Genomic DNA, 16,460 nt, shown 5'->3' on the forward strand with positions numbered 1-16,460 from the left:
AACAGGAACTGTATCCCCAACTTTACCTGTACCTTGCATATTGGAAATGGTCTATGTATTTTGTTTAAGGAATCAAAAAGTAAATATTGTAACCAGCACAGTAGCACATGTGTTTAATTTCAGCTCTCATGAGGCAGAGGCATGCAGACCTCTGTAAGTTCAAAACCAGTCTGACCTACATAGCAAGTTCTTAGGCCAGGCAAGGCAATCTAGTGAGATTCTGTTTCTTTAAAAAATAGAGAAGGTAAATATTGTAGCCAAGATTCCTTAAAAGGGGTAAGTTAGTCTCATTTGCTTTAAACCAAGATATTTGTTCAAATGAGTTGCCACAAGAATTAGGAAGCTTTAGTGTTAAGGGGTAAGTGAGGTGATACAGAAGATCCTGAACTTCCAGCCCCAAGGCCAGTGGTACTGTCACCAAGAAATTTGAGAGCAATGGACTTTGGAGCTTTTGAAATAACAAGTTGACCATGACCAGTTAATCAGAAAGGATCTTTTCAAGCCACGAGACCAGCTATCAATAGCAGGAATAGTAAGAAGATTATATTCTTTGTTGTAATCAGTCACTTCTTGGTATGAATACTTGAATAATAGTGGAAATGGTTAAGGCTACCATTTAAACATTGCTTTTTTATTTTTATTTTCTGTGTGTGAGTGTTTTACCCTCATGTTTGTTTGTGCTCCATGTGTGTACAGTTCCCACAGAGGCTGGAAGAGTGCATTGCCTCCTCTGGGTCTAGAATTGTGGATGGTTGTCAGCTGCCTTGTGGGTGCTGGGAACTAAACTCAGGTCCTCTTCAAGAGCAACAAGTGTTCTTAACCACTGAGCCATCTTTCTGGACCCAAAGCCAAATTTTAATAAAGGATTTACTACCACTGTCCATATTAAGCTTTTGAAAAAAGTGTACTGTTTTAACACCTTATATGTGTAATCTGAAGTTACAGAACAGGAATGTGGACTCTTACAGATAGCTGTTAACACCTGTCTCATATTTTCAGTGTTTGGTATTTTTCAGCAGTGGTCTTTTAGATTCTGAGGTAATTTTTAATCTTAAGTCTTATGTTTTTACCTACTAAAATAAAAATCATTAAACATTAAAATTCTTGTTGTTAGGCAGACATCTTTCATTGAAATAATTGCTTTTGCAGACGGTGGTGGCGTAGGCCATTAATCCCAGCACTTGGGAGGCATAGGCAGGGCAGCCAAGGCTACACCGAGAAGCCCTGTCTCAAAAAATAAACAAAGATTTGCTCCTGCTGATTCACATAGAGAGCAGCAGAGTGGAGGGCTGCGGTGGATTCCCTTGGTTGAGTTAGTGTTGTGTGTCTTTGGTACCATTTCAGCATTCTAGACAAGTACTCCTCAGTCGAACTTTGTCTCCATCTCTCTCTTACTTTATTTCCTCGCTGAGTTAACCAAGCTGGCCTTGAAGTCACTCCTGCCTTTAACTTTATGATCCCTCCCTAGCCTCCCAAGTAGTGGGGTTACAGGTCTATACCAGCAGGGTCATTCTTAGTGCTCCTGACTAAGGAGGGGTTTTATTCATCTACTCCTGTTTGCCATTACTAACCTCATCCCTTTCTTCCCTCTCCCCCACTCTATCTGTAGGATGTCTCAGAACTAAGGAGTGAACTGCAGCGGAAAGATGCGCTGGTCCAGAAGCACTTGACAAAGCTGAGGCACTGGCAGCAAGTGCTGGAGGACATCAATGTGCAGCACAAGAAGCCAGCTGAGATCCCCCAGGGCTCCTTGGCCTACCTGGAGCAGGCATCTGCCAATATTCCTGCCCCTCTAAAGCCGACCTAAGAGCACTCTGCCTGGGATGCAGCTGTGTCGTCTTGCCTGATGTCTCTGTGTAGACATGGCCTTTTGGAAGAACTCGTTGATGATATGTGGGTGGTAGTTTATGTCCTGCCCATTTTTATTTCTTTATTGGGTAAGATTTAAACGTGAAGCCCAGTCTGACCTTGAACCTGTGATTCCCAGTTCTCTAAATTCCTGGAGTTCTTTATAAAATGCTTGAAGCTTTGATAAACCAAGTAAAGGTTTTTTTGTTTTGTTTTTTCAAATTCTTTAGCAAAGTTTGGACTGTGAGAGTGACCACACACATTCTTATTTGACTTTTGCCATTTGTTTTGACAACATTTTGTTTGTGCCTTCATCTCTCTAATTTTGTTGTTGTTTGTTTTTAGTTGTGAATTTGGTAGAACCTGAAGGAAAGATTTTTAATAGTTTGAGAAGCCAGGGGATATAGAGTTGGTGTCAGCCTTATGAGCCACCCGTGGTAGTAGAGGCAGATCTATAAATCTGCTGTTTCAAAACTCTGAACTACCTCACAAGGAATCTGACTCAACGGTGCCGTGCTTCCAGAGTGGCGCCGAGTGCACATATTTTGCAAGTGGCTCAGAAAAGGTTAGAATATGCTGCTGATGGATTACAGGAGAGAATGCTCACCTTAATGCTGCATTGTTACCTGGGGTGAGCTGCGCTTTCTGGTCCTTTTTCACTGTCTTGAAGGCACGCACAGCAAGAGCATGTGCTGAGTGCTCTCAGGCTGTGAGTGATGGTCAGTTTAAGAGATGGGGGACAGGGAGAAGGCACAGGTGGGGGCTGAGGGTCAGAGGCTGGCTTGGATTGTCTCTTGTTATTTATTTTTTTCAGAGCAGAGTACCTCTCTTTACCAAACACAGAAACGCCATACCTCTTGAACAGTCAATGTATCTCCAGCTTGGTTTTGGTCTTGTCCATTTTGGTTTCTGGAGTCTTGAGTACCTGAGCACAAACATTGATGTCCACTTCCTGCCTAGTCTGGGCACAGCCATCTGGTCTGTGAAGCTTCTGAATACCCTTCACTGAGTCCCAAGGCATAGCCTTTTTTTTTTTTTTTTTAAATTCTGTCAACTTTCATAGCTTATCCATATGCATTATGGATTGTGGCTGTCTCTGTGTTACTTGCTCTGTGGTATGCCTGTGAGAATTAGGTACTTCCTTAATTATGCAAGATCTTCCTATTTCCATGTGTGTGCTTGGTTGTGTGATGTCTAGCTCAGGGAACAATGAGAGCCAGCCTGAGGCCATCAAGTCCCCTTAATGGAATATATAAGTTAAGCAGTGTTGAAAAATGTAGGCTGGACATGGTGGCATGTTTTATTCTAGCATTTGGAGGTAGAGGAAGGAGGGTCAGAGTTTGAGACTGTTGTAGGCTCCATGAGATCCGTTTCCCAAACCCCTGAAACCACCCACTTTACGAAGCACTGACCGGCAGCTTTACATTTCATGGATTCTTAGCTAAGACCTAAATAAACTTCTTATATTTTGGCTGGTTTTTAATAATAAAGGTGGTGGTGAAAGTACTAAAAACTGTTCTTGGTGCTTAGTAAAAGTACTTCAAATTAGTATATATACAAGTTATTGTTACTTTATTGAGTTCAATGGTTAAAATGGTTTTTCCATCTTGTCAGTTTGTAAACATCGTTTTTATTGGGGGAGAGGAGTATATGTGAATTCTTTGTGAAGGCCAGAGATCCATGTCATGTGGCATCTCCTTCCACCTTACTTTCTGATGCACCGTTTCTCTCTGAATATGAGGCTTACTTTACCTGACAAGCTGGCTGGCAGACCTCAGTGATCCTCCTGCCTCTCTTCTCAACACTAGGATTGAGCTACTCTGCTGGGATATTTATTCTGGCACAAGAGATCTGAGCTCAGGCCTTCAGCTTGCATGAAAGTCACTTACTGAACTGTCTCTGCTATCAACCCAGCTCTATCCATCTTTTTCTTAACTACACGGCAGATTGCCGGTTGGTGAATGAACAGAAATGCCAGGCTGCGTGCCTTTCAGGGGGTTCCTTTGGCTTGCTGCTCCCTCGTGTAACCCAACAGAGTTAAGGAAGCTTTTTTCCAACCTTTTAGTTTCAGCCGCCTACCTGAGTAAGATCTTTCCACTTGTTGCATGGCCAGTTACTTTCACTAGGATTAACCACTTGTTGGTTCTGCCACTTTCAACTGTCTGTCCATGGCCTCTTCCCTGTAGCTCACCCAAATTCTCATAACCATTTCTCAATCTTTCCCAGCTCTGCTTCCTCCACAGCTCTGTCCATTCTACAATTGCTCTTGTGATGTCTTTGACCACAAATCAGATGGACACTCACTTCCTTATCTTCTGTACCTGGACTTTGTAACACATCTTCCTTTTTTCTCTTTGCTTTATCCAACCAACTCTTGACATTCCTGAGAGTTCGGTCCCTAGCTGAAGACTCGTACTCAGTTTTGCTTTTGAAAGTGCTGTTGCATAAAACACAGTTATAGGAACTAATACTGGCTGTGCCAATCCTGGATATTGGCCTACCCAGCACTGATGCTACAGTGAGGCCCATCTATGGGCTCCTCCAGTGGGCAGTCTGCTCAGCAACAGTGTCAGTCACCCTACTCCAGACTTAGGAACTCTCTTAGCACAGTTCGTCAGCACTCAGCAGTGCCTGCCCTGTTACTCTGCTGATGTAAACAGGACCAGGACACTAAACCTCAGTCACCCTGAAGTGGTGATAAAGTCAGACAATGATCTTATTAGTCCAAAATAAAGGCACCATGCCATTCAAACTATCAGACATCCTGCCAGATGAAATGAATGACTGCCACCTTTGCCCCATTTCATGGCTGTTATCAACTTGACAGGATTTAAACCTGGCTAGGAGAAAGACCTTGGCATGTCTGTGAAGAAGTTTCTAGATTATGCTGGTTGAGGTGGAAAGGCCCACTCTATGTGGGCAGTACCATTCCATGTACTGGGATCCAGTACTGAATAAAGGAGAACATGAGCTGGGCATCAATTCTTTGCTCTCTACTTCCCATCTGGATACAGTGTGACCCTCAACCTCAACTCTGTCCCCACACCTTCCCTGCCATGGTGCTCTGAACCATGATAAACATTTTTGAGTTCTTTTTGTCAGGTATTCAGTCTCGGCAGCAAAAAGATAATACAATGGGTAGTAGAAAAGCAATCTATGCTTCTCACCAAAGGTTGCAGTGCTGGGAAAGTGCCCAGATTAAAACAGCGGAACCATCTGTAGCTAATTTTTTAAAGCCCTCAATAAAAACACAATGTACACTGCTAATTATCAAATATTGGAACTTGATACTTAGTAGGAAACAGGCTGGGCATTTCTAATCCAAAATGCTCCCAAATCTAAAGGTCTCTAGTGCTGACCTAACACAATAAGTAGAACTTTCCATACTTTTGAGTTAAAATGGATTTGCACTAAGACTAGGGTGGATATGCAGGAAATACCAGCGCTTGGATCCCCTTAAGAGGCCTGAACCAGCTTCGTTGTACATGGGGTCCTGTTGTGGAGATTTATAAAGAATGGTTTCTCACTCTGCTAGGTTTTCTTAGCTCTCAAGTCTTCCATTTTTGTTGTCTAAATTAACCCTGTCTTGATTTAGTACAGCAGCCCAACTGTGCAGTGTCTTCGGGTTATATTAGACACATCCTGAGCAAGAAAGACAAAAAGTTGGCACTGAAAAATAGTGTGGCATTCCAAATATGGTGACAAACGTTTACATTCAAAAATGTGTCACAGGGCTGGCTGTGTAGATCAGTGGTGTGACACTTCCCTAACCAGGGGCAAGATTCTAACATGGTACTCAAATTCTAACACAGAAAACAAAGCAAAAAAAAAAAAAGTCTTGTTTGAAAATTCTAACACTGAAAGAAAAACATAGTCTTGTTTGCCTTTTAACTTGTTTTAGTTCCATTTCTCTAAAAGTGATCTAATCACCTACATTTTATTTGTAGTGATCTGATTGAGCTTAATGTGAAATTTGTTTCAGAGCTTTATCTTCATCTAATTATACAAGCCAATAGCCATTTTTATTGCCCAGTTTAGAGTTTTATTCAAAGATCAAATATTTGACAATGCATAGAATTGAATCTGTTGATAAGCCACTTGCTGGGCCAGCACCAGAGAGAAAAGATTCTACCCACTAAAAGCTTGGATCAGCTCTGCTGTCAGTGGGTAAGACACGGTGGGCAGAGTGCAGGTTCAGCACCACGGACAGTTCCCTGCTCTTCTGGGAGTCTGCGCAGTAGGTAAGCCAACCGTCTAGGCAGGTGGGGACAGGGGTCCAGCAATCTTTGACATTACAGACCAGACAGTCTGGAATCCCTCACAAGACTGTTAGCACAATGGTCACTGAAGCCGATATGTCTGGCAGGTGAAGCGCAGCTGTCCACTGAGCATTCCAGTTCAGGCTGATGGCTGGCTGTGCCTGGACTATGCTCCTTAATTGTGCAAAGTCCCTTTTGAGGTAGGTGTTGTCCCTCTGTAGTCTGCGGCCTGTGCTAGACCTTGGAAGCTGTAACATGCAGTCCAAGCATGCTTCAGTCCATTCCTGGTAGGTCTGATGTTTTGTCTTCATTGGCTTTATTTTATTCCTCTTCATATTGAGGTTGGATGTGCATTTTGAAATTATCATCTTACATATGTGAAAATATATAGCATAACTCTTTGTAGATGACCAAGAAAAAAAAAACACTTTTAAAGCAGACCATGGCAGTCACTAGTCTGATATCCCACCGAGTGGAGTGTGACATTACAGGCACTGGAAATACAATGGGTAATTTGGTCATCAGAGATTAATAGCATTTTCCAAGGGATACTTTTTAATAACTGGCTTGTTTCAGCTTTAACTATAAGAATTGTAAAGTAAGTAGGTGTCACAATGAAACTGGAATGTTAATGCCACACTTTGTTTTAGCTATCTATCACATGAAAGTACCAGCTAGCTACTGGCTAGATGATTTTAATTCATTCTTTCAGATGGTCGAAACGATTCTCTAATGCACTCCTTGGAACAGATCCCAAAGACGAGCTTAGAATGAAAAATACTTGGTAAACCACTCCTGATGCGGAGAGCTTTGCTTCTGTGGGGCCTCTTTGGCTTGACCTGGTTCTCCATCTTGTGCCCTAATCAAAGAAAAAATGTACATGGTTTTGAAACTTTTTCAATTAAAAAAAAAAACAATACCCTGCCATCATTCCTGGAGAAGCTAAGTGCTTGCTATCCCCTCAGAAAATGCTAGGCCATGACCTACGTCAGCAGCTGGAAATGTGTTGTGAAGGATGAGTGGGAGGGAGGGTCTAGTTCTTGTTTTAACCACTAACTGTTCTCCAGTCTTTCACTGATGACCTGATGGCCGTGGCACTAACGAGGTGCATTTTGTCGCATTCTATATCTTACTTTAGGCACACATCAGACAATAAGCCAAATTTTAAAAGCTTAAAATAGTTAATCAAAATAGTGTTCCACTATGAACCTTCTATATATTACTTGTGAGCATATTAATGAAGCTATGAAATTTGCCTAATAAAAAGAAGAAAGAGTAGGCAACGAACTGTCACCTGGCTAAATAGTCTTTGTTTGTGAAATTTCATATAAAATAGCAGCCTGCCAGGCCTGAGGACCTGAGTTTGATTCCTGGAACCGACAAGGAGAACGGAGAGAACAGACTCTCAAAAGTTGTCCTCTGACATTGTGCATGGCAGATGCCATCTCCCCCATTAATAACATACAGTATTTTAAGGGTCACTTTGTAGCTGTGACTGTTCTAGAACTTACTACATAGACCGTGCTGACCTAGAACTCACGTAGATTCACTTGCCTCTGCTTCCAGAGCTGAGATTAAAGGTGTACACACTTGACCCATAAATACTGAAAAAAAAAAAACCCCAACAAAATAGTTTAAAGCAGGTGCCTACCAATGAGAGTCAGGAGCTGGCAAACTGGTATGCTCTGCTCTAGACCTTTCTCAGGCAGGACCCAACGGGGCTATACTCGTTCAGGGGTGGCAAGTTAGTCCTTGCTCCACAGTCAGGTCTCTGCCTCCCCTCCAGTTTAAAGAGCCATGGTCAGGCTGGCATGCAGAGAGCTTCTGCAGCCAGAGCATTTTAGACCAGGCCCTTTCTAAACGCAAACCCTCAAGCTCAGAATTTAAAGCACACCCTTTGAATGGAGGGCTTGATGAGAAGGGAAACAGTAAGCAAGGTGAGCCCGCAGGCCTGGGGAAGAGGGAAACAGAGGAAGGTGTGTCAGCCACGCCCACACCCAGAGACTAACAGCCTCAAGAATACTGTCCACACTGAAAAGTAGCCTTAGCTAAAGCCACAGAGGCTGAAAATGGTTTATGGATTAATTCCTTTAGTCACACCAGTCTTATCAGGCGGCTGCTGTATTAGGGAGCCACAGAGGTCGCCTGTCCAAGGCCACACAGCCAAGAAAAAAAAATGGATTTTGAACACAGATCTTAAGTGATTCCATAACAATTAGGCCTTCTAAAATCTGGTACCAAAACCCAAATAACAGCAGTTTCTATCATTAGTGTTTCCATTTGGCTAGAGTGTCATTGTCCAAGGCTGGGCTTCTACTCTATCGACCAGACGCCAGATACTTAACAGGTACCCGAGAAGATACCAGTTTCTTTCCTGCCCTTGAAGAACAGGGTACATCTTCACCCTCTCCCTCACGTACCTTGTGGCAGTTTTCCCATCAAGTAACTGGGTGGGTTTGTAATTGGTGGGTTGGCCACAGCTGGGGCTTGGGTCCAGGCTGGGTGACTTTGTTATGGGAGGGGCATTGATCCTGGAGCTCAGATCTCCGCTCAGAAAGTTCTTTGCATAGGAGGCAAGGTTTGGCACGCTGACCACTCGGCTGGGCACTTCCTCCATCTTCTTTTTCTGTTTGTGTCAGAGAAAGGCTGTTAATGTCACCCAGGTGATGTGGGGTTTCTCTCTGTATGCTGTGAATACCATTGGTTAATAAAGAAACTGGCTTGGCCTATAGCAAAGTAGAACTTAGCTAGGCAGGGAAAACTAAACTGAATGCTGGGAGAAAGGAGGTGGAATCAAGGAGAAGCCATCATGGAGCCACACCACCAGAGATAGACATGTTGAAACCTTGCTGGTAGGCCACAAGCCTCATGGTAAAATATAAAATAATGGATACGGGTTAATTCTAGATATAAGAGCTAGCTAGCAATACACTTAATTAATTGGCCAAGCAGTGATTTAGTTAATACAGTTTCTGTATGGTTATTTCGGGGCTGAGCAGCCCAGAACAAACAAGCAGCCTTACTACAACTCCCAGGAAACAGCATTATTATAAAAAGCAGTTTCTGTATGGTTATTTCGAGGCTGAGCAGCCCAGAACAAACAAGCGGCCTTACTACAACACCCAGGAAACAGCATTATTATAAAAAGCAGTTTCTGTATGGTTATTTCGAGGCTGAGCAGCCCAGAACAAACAAGCGGCCTTACTACAACACCCAGGAAACAGCATTATTATAAAAGCAAATAGGCTTATCTGACTGGACGCCCACCAGCCCATCAGTATGCTGCAGCTACTTTGAGGAGAAAAGCCTGCACATTATGTGATGTGATAAAATTGCTTTACCTTCATGGAAGGGGTCAAGTATCCTGGGTGAGGATTGAACGAGAAGGACCGATTCCGATGGGACATTGCACTGGGGAAGGCTGTGTAGTGAAATCTTCTCTCTTCCTGGAAAACCAATGCAACCAGGTCTTAGAGAGCTTAGGCACGTGTCACTGGTTTTGTCCAGATGGTGGGAGGGCCCTGGAGAAGGACGGTGGGTGAGTGGCAATTGGCAGCCACTCACTGGAGCACCTTGGCTGTGGTACCTTCACCTCTGGGGCTTTATGGTTTCAGTGAAGCAAAGAACAAGCTGCCTTAGTGAGGAAAAAAAAATCTAGCTCAACTGAACATCTGAAAGTAAAGTCTAGTTCAAACGTGAAAGTAATTAAGCAAACATTCCAACCTTTCTCTCCCTTGCCTTTGCTTGAAGCAGATCCTCATGCACTCGGAGCTGACCTCAAATATACTGTACTATTTAGCCAAGGATGAACATGGCCTTGAACTTCTGATCTGTTTCTGACTCCTAAGAGCTGGGTTTCAGGCGTGTGCTACCGTACTTGATCTGTGTGGTGCCAAGGACTGAAGCATGATCTGTGGATGCCTGGAACTGAGCCTGGGTCCTCTGCGAGAGCAACAAGTATTCTTAACCTGGGCGACTATTCTTTTAAGATAATCCTTAGTTGCTAAGAGCACTTACTGCTCTTCCAGAGGACCTGTGTTCAATTCCCAGTGCCTGTAATCAGGCAGTTCACAAATACCAGTAACTCCAGCTCCAGGGGATCTGACGCCCTATTCTCTCCTCCAAGAGGACCTGTATACATGTGGTGTACACACATATGCACCTAAATATAAATAAATAAATAAATAAAAAGACTAATAACTATAGCACCTTCCTACACTTATCAAGTAGCAGTTATTCCTTATTAACATAATTCTAAGAGTCAAAGACAGACCAAGGGGAGAGACATCCCATCAGGTCTTGATGACTTTGGGACACAGCGTCAAAGGAGTTGGAAATAACTCTTCAAGGGGTCCTGCTACTAGAATGGGTGAGCTACTCGAAAACAAGTGGTTGATAGATCAACATTGGTAAATTTGAATGATCCTATTACAGTCAAGGTAAGTAAATGGATTTTTATCAAAACTGTAGGTTAAAAAACGGAATCAACATCAAACAATGGCTGTTAAACTTGGAAATAGGATGGTTCTTTTCTTTGCCTGTATCTCTCTCTCTCTCTCTCTCTCTCTCTCTCTCTCTCTCTCTCTCTTCTTTTTTATGAGTATTCTTAGTAATAGGGGAAAATAATAAAGGATGGACAGGCAGCTACAGAAATGCCAGGTTCAAAGCTAACACCCTTAATGTGTCCACTGGGCAGAACCTTCCCTTCTCTGCTGGCCTGGGCCTCACCGTCAGCTGTCTGATGATGTCCTCTCTCTCCTTCAGGCGTGTCTGCAGGCGGCCTATGAGCTGCAGGTCCTCGGGCCGCGAGGTTCCTTTCCCCGGCTTCTCTCCAGAATCTTTAAGCCTGTTTGAAGTAGGTAGTCAGTTCTACAGAGGTTTCTCAATAGGGAAACGAGAGTGTGTGTAGAGCATGGCCACCCAGGACCTAAAGCTGATCAAACTCCTGGAGACTGTGCTTAGCATGGCCACCTTGAGCTCCTAGAGACTGTGCTTAGCATGGCCACCTTGAGCTCCTGGAGACTGTCCTTAGCATGGCCACCCAGGACCTACTCCTGTTCTGGATCCCGTCAGTTTTCCCACTCCTTCAGAACTAAGGGGTGTGCACATAGCTTCTACATGCAGCCAGGCTTCTGGGGGGAGGTATGGTTCTGGAACAAGAGCCTTGCTCCACCCTAGGCCTTCAGGGTCCTCCGATGCCCACAAGGCTCTTGCCCCATCTGCTGGGGACACAGAGCACAGCCTGAGTTGGCCCTGGAGTCAAGAAGCTCTTCAGGTGTAGCCATAGATGAAATAGGCCAGGATGGTGATGGGGAGAGACAGTACTGATGACCATTGATGACAGGTGAAGGTTTGAGAGTGAGAGAATCCCGCCCACTGTTAATCCTTTATCTGCTGCTTCCTAGTCATTTGCCTCATCACTTATGCCATTTCTCCTGGGGCCAACAGTCTGTCTTCTTTTTGGGGGAGAAGAAGGTAGCTGTGTGGTTGAGACAGGGTCTGGCCTCACCACATAGAGCAGGCTAGCCTGGAACTCATGGAAATCCACCTGTTTCTGCCTCCACATGCAACTCTTCCCAGCAGTTTCTCCCTTTTTAAAGAGAGCATGCAACAGTGTTTGGTTGTGAAGATTGACTGGCACACGGGCACATGGCAAGTGCCCACTGGATGGGGCTTGGTTGATAAACCTCACCACAGCTTTTCTTTCAGAGCTGGGGGCTGAGTGTCATGAGCAGGCACTGAGCTATCTCCCCAATGCTTTTCTTTTTTTACCTTTTTATTCTGAGATATGACCTCACTACACTGCCCTTGCAGGCTATGAACTTGTTTGACAGCCCTTGATGGCTTGGGACTTGCAATCCTCTTGTTCCAGCTCCCTCTAGAGGATTATGGGCCTGTGGTTCTGGGCAAGACACACTGCAACTGTTCTGGGTCAAGACTGGTTTCTCAGGGGCTGGAGAGATGGCTCAGAAGTTAAACGCATTGTCTGCTCTTCCAAAGGTCCTGAGTTCAATTCCGAGCAACCACATGGTGGCTCACAACCATCTGGAATGAGGTCTGGTGCCCTCTTCTGGCCTGCAGAAACACACGCAGACAGAATATTGTATACATATAAATATTAAAAAAAAAAGACTGGTTTCTCAGAACACAGGCTCTTACGTTCACTTCCTATTATATAACCACAGGAAAGAGGTTTTACCTGTCAGCGGATTCACTTCCTAACTGGTCTTCTTGTCAATCATCCCTTCTTTTAGTTTCTCTGTCACTCAGCAATTTGAAGAAAGCTTCTTCTGCCCCCCCCCCCAGGGTACTGTCACATATGCAGCATGCAATTATACAAACACACATACACATAAATAAAAACACATCTTTATAGATTAATGCAGCCCTCAATTCACAGAGAAGCTTCTATTTGCAGTAGGTGGCAATTAACACAGAAGCAATGAACTCATCAAAGTGCAGAGAACAAGAGACTGCTATATCTTTGCTCTCCACAAACTGATGGCAAAGCCCCAATGCTGAAGACAACACCTACACAACTCCCTGACCATGGAGATTTTGAGCTGGTGCCTACACAGAGCCTTCACCCCTACATGCTAGTGTCTTTGGTACAGGAAGGGAATCTGCATTCTACCGACAGAGAAGAATAAAGACCAACCCACTGATCTACAATGGTGTCCTGTCTGCAAGATATGCTAGGGCAATGACAGCACAAAGCTTGTGGAAGCAGTCACCTATGATCTGATTTGACTTAAGGCCCACCCACTCCACAAGATGAAACCCATACCCACACTGCTGTGTGAACAAGAACCTGAGACTAGATTGCCCAAAACTACTGTTCAGAAAAAGAAAAGCAAAATGTATCAATAAAATGACTCCTAATTGCATCCTACTATATGTATATACCAGTGTCTTGCTCAGCCATCATCAGAGAAGCCTCCTTCTATAGCCGATGAAAACAAGTATGGAGAGGCACGGCCAGGCATTATGTAGAGGGTGGGAGACTGTCAAACCCTCAGCCCTAAACAGGATGTCTCCATCAAATACCCTCCAGGGTTCGGGGGAACCTGCAGAGAAAAAGGCTCAAAGATTGTAAGAGCCAGAGGGGGTGGAGGACACCAGGAAGACAATGCCCTCTAAAGCAACGGATGATGCTCATCTGAACTCACAGAGACTGAGGAGCATGAACAGGGCCTGCACTCCTCTGCACCAGATGGTCCAGAGCTGAAAGGGGAAGTGGACACATATTCCAATTCCTAACCCAGGAGCTATCTCAAATTGCTAACCACTTGCAAATGAAAACTTAGTTTTCTCCAAGGGAGTCACACAGGGGAAACAAGTGAGCCTTAAGGACAGGCTGCCTGTCCAGCAGTAGACGCCAACAGAAGACAAACTGACAGCTCTTTGGAGGTGCCCTGTCTCATGATGTCATATCAGAATGTTCCCTTTTTTCCTACCTTACTTTTAATTTGTATTTTATTTATGTGTAAAATTTATGTATAAAAGCCTCTCTCTTTACCATACAGGCTTCCAGTCTAGTGTTTTTATGTTTCCCGAGTGTACAAACGCGTGAGTCTCAGTGTCTGTAACTGTTTCTCATGCCTTTTTTAAAGGCTCTTTTCCTTCTGTTTGTTTTGCCCTATTTCAGTGTGTTAGGCTTCATCTTACCTTATTATACTACATTATATATTTTTTTATCCCTTAGAAGTCTAAGTTCTCTGATGGGAGACAGGTAGGGGATGGATCAGGATTGGAGAGGATGTGAGGGGGAACTAGGAGGAGCAGCAGGAGGGGGAAACTTTAATAATGTATATTATGCAAGAAATATTCAATTAAAGGAGAGAGAGAGAGCAAGAGAGAGACAGGTTGCTACACCCTCTCCTCAGGAATCATTGCAGAAGAGGGGCAGAAAGACTGTACGTGCCAGAAGCCGTGAGTGACTACAGGAAAGCTGGTTAGGACACAGCCAGGCAATGCCACATATAAACTCCCAATGGTGGTGACAGCTTGCATGAGACCTATACAAGCTCAAGACAGACAAAATCCCAGCATGGAGACGGGAGGTGGACACCACGCCCCACACCTAGCTGAGGCACTATTTGCAAATGATAGCTGTGGGATAGGGAGTCATTTTCCTTTCTGAGTACAGCCCCTGGTAGGTCGGTTGCCCATGCTCCTCCAGTGGATGGCCACATACTCAAGAATATGTGGGTAGTACAAATTATACTTGATGGGAATGAATATGATCAAAACACATTTATGTAATTTTCCAAATAAATAGTAAAATGAGAAAAATAAAATAAAATGAGGGACGGCCAACCGTCCTCATTTGCCTGAAAATGAAGAGCTTCTAGAGCCCAGGGAATGTCTACGTTTTAAAACCATGGCAGTCTAGGGAGACTAGGATGAGTTGGTTTCTTCCCCAAATGGTAACCTGCTACTCCGTCTCCACCTGGGCCCAAGACTTTGCTCACTCGGCTTCCAGAGCCGCCAGCCTGGCTTGGAGCCGGGCCTGAACACCACTGAAATCTGCCACCATGGCCTGCATCTCCTTCCGGTGTTCTTGACGGAGTGCTTCCACCTCCATGGCTCTCTGGGCTTTCTGGTCCTCCTCCAGCAACCTGTGAAGGATGGGGGCACAGTCAAGGTCACCCAGGCTCTGAGCCTGAGTCCTTGGACTCAGGGGCTGATTTCTCTGCTTGGTGGCCTAGGTTAAAAGGCCCTGAACTAAGCGATATCCAGTCACCTTATGAGAAGGATACCTTTCCGCTCTAGCATCAGCAAAGGAGAACCCTCATCAAAGGAGTTGCCTTCCTTGGAAGAAGGAAAAGAGACCTGGAGGGAGCCCCAGAAAACACTCCTTTCCCCTGTACCCCCTTCTCGAGGCAGAGGCAGCATTCTCTCAGCTGGGCCTAGAACTCTGAAACCCAGGAGCACCCTATCCAGGGTTTCCAGAAAGGTGGGGAATAGGTAAAAGAGTAATAGTTAGGACCAGGCGGCTTAAGTCCTTGTTTGTTGCTATTATTTTTAACTGTGTGACCTTGGGCCCAGTGCCCTCTTTTGTTAGATGGAAGCCATGTGGTACCTACCGTACAGGGTCATTGCAAAGAGGAATTGAACTAATGCATCTCCGGAGTAGCACATGGCACAAAGCCCCTTCCAACCATTAGCTATCCTGGCTCTTAACCTGGAGGAGGATCCTAATGACCACAGCCAAGGCCCAGGGAGTCTCCCACTCTCAGGAGGGACATGCACATTTTAATGCTTTTTTTTCCAAGCTGAGGGATCATTGCTTTCTTCACTTGAAGAAAGACTTGCCTAGGGCTACGTGGTCCATCTCTAGATCTATGGTGCTCCATCTCAATCAGATGGGCTCCTCGCTCTTCATCTCAGGTTCACCTGGGAGGGAAGCCCCACGACCTCAGTTAGAGGGAGGTTGAGTTACTTCACAATCAGGTGAGTGCACAGGGTGGGGAGGGTTCCGTGAATAACTCCTTTCGCTGTGGTCAGCTCCCCTCGCCAACCGTGGGCACTAGGACTACCTAAACTCTCTTCAGCATCCAAGGTTCGAGGCCCTTCCTCAGCTTTTCTGGAACTGGGGTGGGACTCAGAGCAGCTTTGTAAACATGGTTCTCTCTTGTGTAGGCATCTCTGCCTGGGACACCAGTACCCAGGGGCATCCCACTAAGGGACACCCTCACATTGCTTGTTTTCTATTGATTGAGACAGGGTCTTACTCTGGAGTCCACACTGCCTGGAGCTCATTATGTAGCCTAGGCTGGCCCCAAACGCTTGGCAGTTCTGCCTCAGCCTCCCAAGTGCTGAGTATACAGGCATGTGCCATGTCCTGTTTTCTTTGGCTGGTCTTACTTAGATGCTTCTGCCTGGTGGAGGCCAGCTCCTCTATTCTGGAAACCCCCTCACCTTTGGCTGTTACAGCAGCAAGAGAGAGAGGCACAGTCTCAGGGTGGTGCCACAATTTCACCTGCCAACTCCAGCATCTCCTGGGGCAATTTTCAGAAATGCAGATGTTAACTAATTCTAATTCAGAGGCTAATTTTCAGGCTCCATCTCAGCTCCGTTGAATCTGATATGGGAATGAGTTAAGTGTTCAATGAAGTGTGTGTGTGTGTGTGTGTGTGTGTGTGTGTGTGTGTGTTAAAGTGCAGGATCTTCTCCATTGTAGGAAAGTGTTCTACCACTATCTGTAATCCCAGATCACAGGTTTAAGCTCGGTTTTACGAATTTTAATAACCGCCCCCCCTGCCGGCTTTTAAGTCAGTGCGATGTGCCTAATCTTGTTCTAAATACTTGGCATGGAATCCTTTCTGGGGAGTCAGGGTAGAATCGGAA

The 16,460-nt window shown here is 44.8% G+C and overlaps 2 protein-coding genes across 2 annotated transcripts in view; one reads left to right on the top strand and one right to left on the bottom strand.

Moving 5' to 3' along the window:
• The window catches only part of Med28 (mediator complex subunit 28), a 6,379-nt gene extending 4,339 nt beyond the window's left edge, over positions 1–2,040 (top strand). The window contains exon 2 of the mRNA XM_005366036.3: positions 1,610–2,040. Coding sequence (XP_005366093.1) covers positions 1,610–1,807 — 198 coding nt within the window. The 3' untranslated portion in view covers positions 1,808–2,040. The remainder of the gene's footprint in view (positions 1–1,609) is intronic.
• A 3,652-nt stretch (positions 2,041–5,692) lies between these two features.
• Fam184b (family with sequence similarity 184 member B) overlaps positions 5,693–16,460 on the bottom strand; it is an 86,692-nt gene continuing 75,924 nt past the window's right edge. Inside the window, exons 12-16 of the mRNA XM_013353291.2 lie at positions 14,582–14,728; positions 10,836–10,953; positions 9,449–9,553; positions 8,528–8,733; positions 5,693–6,966 (exon numbers count right to left, since the gene is read on the bottom strand). Coding sequence (XP_013208745.1) covers positions 6,873–6,966; positions 8,528–8,733; positions 9,449–9,553; positions 10,836–10,953; positions 14,582–14,728 — 670 coding nt within the window. The 3' untranslated portion in view covers positions 5,693–6,872. The remainder of the gene's footprint in view (positions 6,967–8,527; positions 8,734–9,448; positions 9,554–10,835; positions 10,954–14,581; positions 14,729–16,460) is intronic.

The sequence above is a fragment of the Microtus ochrogaster genome, unplaced genomic scaffold (genome assembly GCF_000317375.1).
Source record: "Microtus ochrogaster isolate Prairie Vole_2 unplaced genomic scaffold, MicOch1.0 UNK5, whole genome shotgun sequence".
In the NCBI taxonomy this organism is placed as follows: domain Eukaryota; kingdom Metazoa; phylum Chordata; class Mammalia; order Rodentia; family Cricetidae; genus Microtus; species Microtus ochrogaster.